Source organism: Sinocyclocheilus anshuiensis, unplaced genomic scaffold, assembly GCF_001515605.1.
Source record: "Sinocyclocheilus anshuiensis isolate Anshui unplaced genomic scaffold, SAMN03320099.WGS_v1.1 scaffold180, whole genome shotgun sequence".
Taxonomy (NCBI): domain Eukaryota; kingdom Metazoa; phylum Chordata; class Actinopteri; order Cypriniformes; family Cyprinidae; genus Sinocyclocheilus; species Sinocyclocheilus anshuiensis.
Window position 1 is genome coordinate 234,658 of NW_015554093.1, and position 9,905 is coordinate 244,562.

The 9,905-nt window shown below is 37.4% G+C and overlaps 1 protein-coding gene across 3 annotated transcripts; it reads left to right on the forward strand.

Moving 5' to 3' along the window:
- The first annotated feature begins 7,856 nt into the window (after positions 1-7,856).
- LOC107669366 (guanine nucleotide-binding protein G(I)/G(S)/G(O) subunit gamma-8) lies at positions 7,857-9,192 on the forward strand. Of its 3 annotated transcripts, none has more exons than XM_016461551.1 (3): positions 7,857-7,904; positions 8,676-8,788; positions 8,986-9,192. In XM_016461551.1, exons 2-3 carry the CDS (start codon positions 8,705-8,707, stop codon positions 9,112-9,114), a joined length of 213 nt encoding a protein of 70 aa, XP_016317037.1. In that variant the 5' UTR covers positions 7,857-7,904; positions 8,676-8,704; the 3' UTR covers positions 9,115-9,192. The 3 variants fall into 3 exon arrangements, 2 of the variants coding, with proteins under 2 accessions (XP_016317037.1, XP_016317036.1); XR_001631983.1 differs by lacking the exon at positions 7,857-7,904 and adding an exon at positions 8,542-8,607 and having other exon boundaries at positions 8,733-8,788; positions 8,986-9,007; XM_016461550.1 differs by lacking the exon at positions 7,857-7,904 and having other exon boundaries at positions 8,616-8,788.
- The last annotated feature ends 713 nt before the right edge of the window (positions 9,193-9,905 follow it).

Here is a 9,905-nt window from a genome sequence, read left to right on the forward strand (position 1 = left end):
ACCCCCCAAGATTACTGTTATAAACATGAGCCGCGTCCTAAAGGTAAAGGGGGAGGGGTTGCTACAATTTATAACAATATTTTCAGTCTTTCTCAGAGGGCGGGCTTCAAGTATAACTCGTTTGAAGTAATGGTGCTTCATATAACATTATCCAGAAAAACAAGTGTTAATGATAAATCCCCTGTGATGTTTAATTGTGGCTTAGAAATAACATCTACAAAATTGTACAGAATATCTTTTTCTCTCTAAAGGGGTTTTCTGAGGATGGTACGGGGGTCACCAGGGGGTCCTCTTTTGCATGGGACTCACAGTAAGCCATCAGCTCAGCTGCTGCTTTAGACACCTGTGCAAAGCAGGGGCGGATTTAGTGAATTGGGGGCCCCAGGCAAAATATAGGAATGGGGCCCTATACATTTGCACACATTTTCCTAGATCAACCTTGAGGTTCCTTTTTTGTTGTGATGCTTGCTGCTGCACAATGGTGCCCCATAGTTGTGTCCAATGTTTCTACATTTTTCATGTACATGTTATAATAGCTTTCTTTCATGTTGTAGACCACGAAATAGCAACTCATTTACAGTTGAGATAGAGGTTTTCACAAAAACAAAATAAATTATAAAATGACAAGCCTCACAACTGAGCGTTTAAACCAGGGGTGAGTCAAGTATAAATTATTATATTAATTTAAAACGGGGTTATGTGGGTGAATTTTCGCATTGATCTGAACAAAAACTGCTGGATTATTGAAAATTAACATTCATTCTCTGCTAGTAGGAGGCGCTTTTGGAAAGTCAGAAATATAGAATGAGAAAAGTGTGAAAAAATATAGCCTATACTGACGAGGAAAGTCCACTGATGAGTTACCAGTGTAAGCCTGTGTACAAAGGCTGTCTAATTCTAACAGTATTTCCGAACAGTATTTATATCATGTTTTACCTCTAATACAACACTATGTCCAACTTCCTTGAGTGCACACACGGCATCCGATGCGTGAGGTGTGTATGCGCTCTGGCATAGTTTACGCAAGCGTAATTGTAGGTACGACGGCTAATCAAAATGGTACTTACTTGCGCTTATCCGGATTGTTCAAACCGACTTAAAACTAAAAAATCACGTTCTCTCGCGCGAACTTATTCGGGAGTGGTGACTTTCCACGTATTCCCAACTTCTGAGCCTGCTCTCCTGAAGTTATGGTTGATTGCTCTTCGGCTGGATATCAACACACACATTAACGTAAACTACGCCAAAGCGCGTACACACCTCACGCATCGGATGCCGTGCGCGCGCTCAAGGAAGTTGGACATAGTGTTGTATTAGAGGTAAAAAATGATATAAATACTGTTCGGTTTCTCGCACAAACCGATCGTTTCGTGTCTTAGGACATCAATGTGTCGTCACGAGCCGCAGGGTTTAATTTGGATTTGTCTTTGCATGTTTTTTTTACTCTCATGGATTTTGTTACTATTGCCATGCATTATACGACTGATAGACTGCAACGGCTGGAGTTAAAAATCTCCGTTTGTATTCTACTGCAGAAACAAAGTCACCTACATCTTGGATGCCCTGGGGGTAAGTAGATAAACATCAAATTTTCATTATTGGGTGAACTTTACGTTTAAAGTTCTCACTCTGCAGCAAACGGTTTATATGTATTTATATGTAGGGCTATACAGCCATCTAGAGGTTACACCCTGATATTGCAGAAGATAAATGGTGCATAATTTAGAGGTTAATATTTAGTAAAATCCCCTTAAAATAATACAAATATTAAAGAAAAAAATATTATTGAGCTAAAATCACAAAAGCACAAATATATATTAATTCTTATATAACACAGTTTTCATTAATTTGTATGTTCATCTATAAGTGTTTGGGCTGTTTAATATTAGGATTTTGTTTAAAATCCCCCACCGCAGCCCTGCACTACAACTGCATATAGCGCAGCCCCAGCCCCAGATAAAATATATTCCCGCGGCTATGGGTAGGACTCTGACTAAATACTGATACCTGGTCAAAAGCAATAGTAAAAGTAATAGGTCAGTATTATTAAATTGCAGACAAAGATTTTGGATAACTAGGTTGGCTTGTATGTTTGGTGTGGAATGGGTCTTTCATAGGGCCCAAAATTGCTAGCAGCACCCCTGGCACCTCCCCTGTCTACGCCACTGGTGTCAGGTGTCAATTACACACAACAAATATAACATTTGAAGGCTTCCTGAAAGCTTGTATTACTATATGTTTAGATCAGCCATCAATGTTTTAATAATTTGAATGAAAGTGACACTTATTTAAAGTAAAACAGCACTATTGCTCAGCAAGAATGACAGACTAGAGCCTGTTTTCATCTGAAGCAATTTTTTAAAGTTAGATTATAGATTAAATTAAATTAATTATCTGATGGCCAAAGCTGTTTAAAGGGGTGGTTCACTTGTTTTTTTTCTAGGCTTGATTGTGTTTATGGGGTGCAGTCTAACATGTGTTAATGCTTTGTTTAAAAAAAAAAAAAAAAGCACTATTTTTCACATAATTTAACTTTTTTCCACACCGCTCTGTCCCTTCTCTGAGAAACGGGCTGATTTTTTCCAGCTTTTATGAAGCCCCGCCCTCAGAAATAGGCGATGGGCTCTGATTGGTTAGCTAGCCAGGTTGTGTGTTGTGATTGGCTCTAGTGCGCGTCTATGCAGACATGGTTTTATGTTTATGCAGCGCGATACGCAACGCAACGCGTAAAAAGACAGTATAAGTCATTATAATCAGTAATTATGTCCCCACTGGATGCAACAAATGCCGCGTTTGTAATGGGTTTTATTGGTGTTGTCTCATCGCGCCGGGACACAGCATTACAGTATAATAAGGGGTGTAATATTTCCGTCACACGCTTGAGGTATTCAGCCAATCACAATGCAGTGGATAGCTGGCCAATCAGCCTACACCTCGCTTTTCAGAACGATGAGCTTTGTAAAAATCGATGTGTTTCAGAAAGGCGGGGCATAGAGGAGCAACAATAATGTACAGTATGTGGAAAATAATGTGTTTTTTGAACCTTAAACTGCATAAACACATTGCATTACACCAAATACACAATAATGTTCTTTTTAGCAACGTCATATGACCCCTTTAATATCGCTTATCAATTTGAGCCCGATTGAGAAGCAGAGGATATTATTGAAGAGGATCGTGCAGAACCTGTGCAAGCACGGCTTTTAATGGTAGGCCTATGTTTTTTGTTTGTTGTTGTCTCATACTTTTAGATATGCTGTTATTTGTAAATGCTACTGCTTATGTTTTTAATATACGGTATTTTAATATACGGTTTTATCCTGATTAAAGCTTTAATACAGTACGGCAACTGCACGTGCGTCCATCTTTAACACTTCTCATAGCTATGTGAAAATAAGTGTATAATTGGAACAGTTCATTGTTGGAGCTGAGCTGAATGAGAGAGAGAGAGAAAGAGAGAGAGAGAGAGAGAGAGAGAGAGAGATGCAGAGCGTGTGCAGAGCAGGGGGACGCGAGGAACAGTATTGAGAACCGCTGCTTTAGAACATTGATTTTGAAACTTGTGAATCCATTAGAATCATTAGAAGACAGAATCGTGATTCATATATGAATAGATTTTTACGTGCACCCCTAGTTTTCTCTTCCTCTTCTCTAAAGCAGCGCAGCATGGCCTTGCCCCCTTTGCTGCCTTTTCCCGAGGGCGGGGTTTATCTGGGTTTGTTACGTCACGAACCCGGGAAGTAACTCGTTTTTGTAGGCATTAAACTGCCAGAATTTTAAAAGACGATATCTCCGTTTGCATTGAACTTTGAACATGTGTGCAAAATTATTAAGTAAAGAGAACAGTTTTCAGATCATTGCTCAATGTAGTCAGTATATGCAAGCATTATTTTATCATGACAACTAAGTGATATTTTAAGATCATCGAGTCAATTAAACAGCATGTGCAGGGAATCTCTGTAAGTGCATGATGCATACACATTCAGAAACTGGTTTGTTCATTTTCTCTTTCTTGATTCTTTTGACATATAATCATTATTTGACATATATAATAATATTCTCTGACATATAATCAACTAAACTAATCACATTAACATCCATGAGGTAATATGGTTGATAATGTATGTGACAAAATTAATGTCATTTTACACAATCATTTTAATTTTGGCAGGGCAATGGGACTAGATTTGAACGATCTTTTTAAATTACATAGAGCGCCCAAAATATCCAAAATACGTTTTTTTTCAGCCACAATTATGATATAGTGCTAGATCTCATTATCAAACATTTTATTTAGAGAAGCTCAGATATAGTGATAATTTATGCACAAATTAGGCTACACACAGTCAAATGCATGCATATGGCTGGTTTCCACATGTTGTTGTAAGTGTCGGCACATTCAGACATGGCCATCTGTGATGTTTGTTTGTTTTTGTTAAAATTACACAAATTTTCAGTTCACTAAAACTGACTAAAACAACTGTAAACAGTACGAAATACAAAGTTTAAAAGATATAATAATTTGTATATGTCCAATTTATTTAAAAGGTACTGGAAAGCTCATACAGCATATTTTATATAACCCACATCTTTTCAGATATATTTTTAAAAATGAGCAAAAATATTTTTGCTAATATAGATTATATATATTTACATGAATACATGTAAATACACAGTTTGTGTGTGTGTGTTTTTTTTTTTACCTGTATGGGAAAGAACTTTGTCTGTTGGACAATCTGATGTTTCTCACACGCGTCATTCGTATGGAGAAACTTCATGTATATAGGTCAGGGCAAAAGATCTCTTTTCACTCAACACACTAAAAACATGAAGGGGGCCATCGCTCTTCTCCTGGCAACTCTGTGCTTTGAGGGACTCAATGCAGAGTGTCCTGACCTAGCCACGCTGAAAGATGATTATGGAAGCAAGCTCTGCGCCCAGATGTTTGAGCACAGCAGCTACTACGATGAAAGCTGTTCTGGCAAATTCTTGTGTTTATGGGCTTGGAATAACCAGATTTCTTCTCTTGTGGTGGGCCGAGGCTGCTCCCTGACTGTGTGGTCTAAATCCAAGAAGGAAGGATATAAGAAGAAGTTTTCTGCTGGCATCGTGTACCACCTTAAAGAAGTGAAGAAAGGTGTGTTTGGAGACTGGAATGATTCCATCTCAGGATACTACTGCACATGCTAGACATGAATCATTATCTTTAATGAGCCGAAAAGAACACGTCACACCTCTGTTCATCAATTTGCACTGGCTACCAGTAGCTGCTCGCATAAAATTCAAGGCATTAATGTTTGCCTACAAAACCACCACTGGCTCTGCACCCATTTACCTAAATTCATTACTTCAGAGTTATGTGCCCTCTAGAAGCTTGCGTTCATTTGCACTTATATATTGTTGCTCTTTTGTTAGTTTTGACTGCTTTTATTGTCCTCATTTGTAAGTCGCTTTGAACATAGAATGTCAATGACACAAAAGAACAGCTGTAACCCTTGTAAATCTGTGTTTTCAGATGTAATTATAAATTCTGCTCATTGTAATTCTGCTTGATGCCTGCAAGTGAATTAAACACCACATGTTGCTGCAGGGAATCTCTGCAAGAATGTGATGCAGAAACATTCAAGACCTGTGCATGATTATTTTTTATTGAATTAAATGTAATAAAACAATGTCACAAGGGTTACTTTATTTTTGAAAGTACTGAAAGTCGTAGTCAAGTTTTGAAACCTAACCTTCTATTAACCTTACATTTTGAAGCCTAACTTCAGTTTTATACATTGTTATTCCTGCTTTCACTTCAATAAACTGCCAACAGTTTTGCGAACACATTTAAAGTATGTAAATATCAAAACCATTGTACAGCACAATACTGTAACGAAATTTAACGGTGCAAAAAGAAGATAATCCATGCATCTACTCGTTCATGAAAAACAGATTACAGCATGTTTAGGACAGTATTTGCAACTGCTACATAAAACTTTCAGCCGTTAGCCAACCTGAACATTTTCACATCTCATATTTTCATGGATTTATTCTCTCTCTCTCTCTCTCTCTCTCTCTACGATCACTTCACTTTTGTATGGAAAGGTGACATTAAACAAACAATAACAGTTTTCCAAAAAGCGATGAACATTAAAATTATACTATCACATCTCATATTTTCATGGATTTATTCTCTCTCTCTCTCTCTCTCTCTCTACGATCACTTCACATTTGTATGGAAAGGTGACATTAAACAAAAAAAAAATTCTCTCTATGTAGATATGTGTGTGAAAAAGTAAAGATATGTGTTTAAATTGTTTTTTTTTTAAACATAGGTCTCTTACGTTGAATTATTAAAGACGACCTACAAGTAAAAAAAAAAGTGTATCTCTCTCTCTCTCTCTCTCTCTCTCTCTCTCTCTCTCTCTCTCTCTCTCACATCACTTCACTTTTGTATGGAAAGGTGACATTAAACAAACAATAACAGTTTTCCAAAAAGCGATGAACATTAAAATTATACTATAAACAAGAAAGAGCAAGAAAAAACATTTTCAAGTGCACGTTAGAAACATAATCTTAGCTACTTTGTGAGGGTCACTACAGCAGTTTTTTTCTTTCTTTCAATCAGTATTTTTGTCCTTTTTTCAGTAAAAACATATAAAAGCAAAATATGTGTATTTTAAAAGCAAAATTGTGTTAGCGAATGTTAGGACTTGTTTAAGTTAGGATTTTGCTGTTCTTCTTCTCAAGTAAATTGATCAAGTTTTAAGGAAATAACATGTGCAAACATTTTACTACAACCAGCAGAGACGAGTTTATATTTAGTCCTGTAGCCTTACAATATGGCACTGAGCCAAAGAAATTACTATGCAACAGCGTCTTTTTTTTTATTGACTGGAAGAGTGACATTTCTGCATATTAATATATACCAAACATGAAACGAGTAGTAGCTTTCTTTTTTCCTTTTCTTTTCTTTTCTTTTCTCTCTGAGTGAACCACCAGTGCCATGATTAAATATTTAAATGCCAAAGTCAATTGTTCAGTGAATTTTCGGTGCATAATTCAGGGCTGGATTTAGCTACATTTCTCACATCTGCACTGAACATGTAGATCAATAAATAATGTCTGAGAACAGCTGCCAATGAGCCATTTGACATTAAAGCCCTGGAGAAGAGCTTTGAGCCACCTGCAGTCGAGCTCAACCTGCGATTCTTCCCCAGGTATTAACGATGAGAACACTTAAGCACACCTTCAGTTTCTCTCCGGGTGTCACAGTCCTCTGGGTGGGATTCATATCAGGAGGGACATGTTAATCTAGTGTGCAAATATTTCGTTTTCACAAATAATAAAAAAATAAATAGAAACAATAGAGCAAATGCCGAAACGACAAAGTGCGGTAATCACATGCAGGATAGCTATTAATAGTCTTATATCTTCACAGGTTGCAAACATTTGTTTGAGGAGGGCATGAAAATCATCATTTGCTGTAACTTTACCCCACCCCAGGATTTTATACTGTAAATACAAAGAATAAAAATGATTCTATTTTTATTTCAACCAGCTTACATTACTTATTTTATCTGCTTCAGTTCAATAATTTATTAATGTTTTATCCGTCTGTTGAAATGGCAGTTTTTTACTCAACATAATAGCTCAGTGCAGCTCGTTGTGGTGGCAGGTATCACTCATGCGCTATTATGCACGACTGAGATATTCAGCTGAAGGTCACACCCCATGATGCCTGTGACTTGCCTCTTCAGCCCAATATGGGGGAGGAATAAAAACTAATTATGAGAGACGGCAGCCTTTCCCATCCATCCACTCCTTACTATCTCTTCATTCAGTCCTGCAGGTCGTAATGTGTAAGATAACAAGACTTTTCTTCTGCCAGCATCACGGATAAATCTGGATTAACTGTGGTAAGTCATTAAGATATACAGTATAAGCAGCATGATGCATTAAATATAGTTAAAGTTTTGTTTTGTATAGACTAAACATGTTTTTATTTTATTTTTTCTCTTAATTATCTGCAAAGTATACTTTAAATCTTTACGGAGGAACATGCATTTGTTAGTTAAATTATGTACATTTGCTATATCTAGAAATTGTAATATAATATGACAAACAGTTATGCCACATTATATTTCATTGCTTTGCAACAGCATGATTAAAATTTTGGTGGTGCTTAGATTTCCATATGAAAATCTATGTTCCCATAACAACATTTTTCTGTGTGCAAAATTTATGGAGAAAAAAAAGTTAAATGCTTTTAAAACTTTTTGAAAAACTCATAAACTGAAATAACATCTGAAATAACATATTGTTCAGCTATTTACCTGTAAATTGTGAGTAAATTGTGTGAAACTGTGACTTTAATGTTAAAGTGTGAAGCACATTATATGACTTTATATTAATAAGTGAGAAGATTATTTGTGGTCTCTAGAGCATTTCTGCACTCCTCTGTTTCACCTCTCCCACTGAGCCTCATCCAAAACATGACCAGCTGAGACCCAGCAAAACAATTACTGCAAGTCTGCAACAGAGATGTCTTTAATAGCCTAGAGGAGCCAATAGCACTGTCTTCTTAGGGAACTAAAACATCAGACATCTGTAGAACTGGAGGTGAGTTGTTATCTACCAGATGCATTTAGCCAGACTCTCCTGGGGTTTGTTTTGCTGTTTTCCTGCAGGGTTAATTTGGTGTCTACAAAAGAGCAGAATGTCTAATAACATGGCCAAAATTGCAGATGCACGAAAAACAGTGGAACAACTGAAACTGGAGGTTAATATTGACAGGATGATGGTAAGACACATTTTTTATGCTAAATAATTTATGTTAGCTTTATTCATTAACATAAACAATTACAAATGCCATTTAAAATTAATTAAAAATTATTAAAAAATAATACAAAATTATTCAAGAGGAAAAGAAAATGCACAAACAGCTTTATGGGATGTTATTTCTGGCTGTATATTGTTGGCTTGTATCTCTTTGCACAGGTGTCTAAAGCAGCAGCTGAGCTGATGGCTTACTGTGAGTCCCATGCAAAAGAGGACCCCCTGGTGACACCCGTACCATCCTCAGAAAACCCCTTCAGAGAGAAAAAGATATTCTGTACAATTCTGTAGATGTTATTTTTAAGTCGCAAGGTTTATTGTATTATTTTCAAGATATTCCTAAAACCTTGCGCCAAATTTTTTCCTTGATTCCATTAACATTAACATCACTTAAATATCAATAAATGTGAATAATCTCTACATCTCCTCATTTTTTAGGCTACAAGAACAGGATTCTTTGTGTTTTGGAATTTTCATTCATCCAGGTCATCGTTTAGATTATAACTAGTGTTGATTCTATATTGAATCTATTATTTTTCCTCATGGTGGCACTACAGTTTTAAAATGTCTGTTAATCTCCATTCATCCATACAGCTGCTATGAGTGTTTGGTGAGGTTGCTTAGCCTACATAACAGCAATAAAACAAGAGAGAGCAAAGTTCATTCTGCTTAAAGGGTTAGTTCACCCAAAAATGAAATTAGCCCACAAATTACTCACCCTCAAGTCATCCTAGGTGTATATGACTTTCTTCTTTCAGACAAATCCAGTCGGAGTTATATTAAAAATTGTCTGGGCTTGAGTGAGCGGAGGCCGGCGGCTAGAGTGAGCGGAGGCCGGCGACTAGAGTGAGCGGAGGCCGGTGGCTAGAGTGAGCGGAGACCGGGGGCTAGAGTGAGCGGAGGCCGATGGCTAGAGTGAGCGGAGACCGGGGGCTAGAGTGAGCGGAGGCCAGCGGCTACAGTGAGCGTAGGCCAGGGGCTAGAGTGAGCGTAGGACGGCAGCTAGAGTGAGCGTAGGCCGGGGGCTAGAGTGAGCGGCGGCCGGCGGATTCGACGAAGGAGCGGCCGGCGGGCTTGCGGCA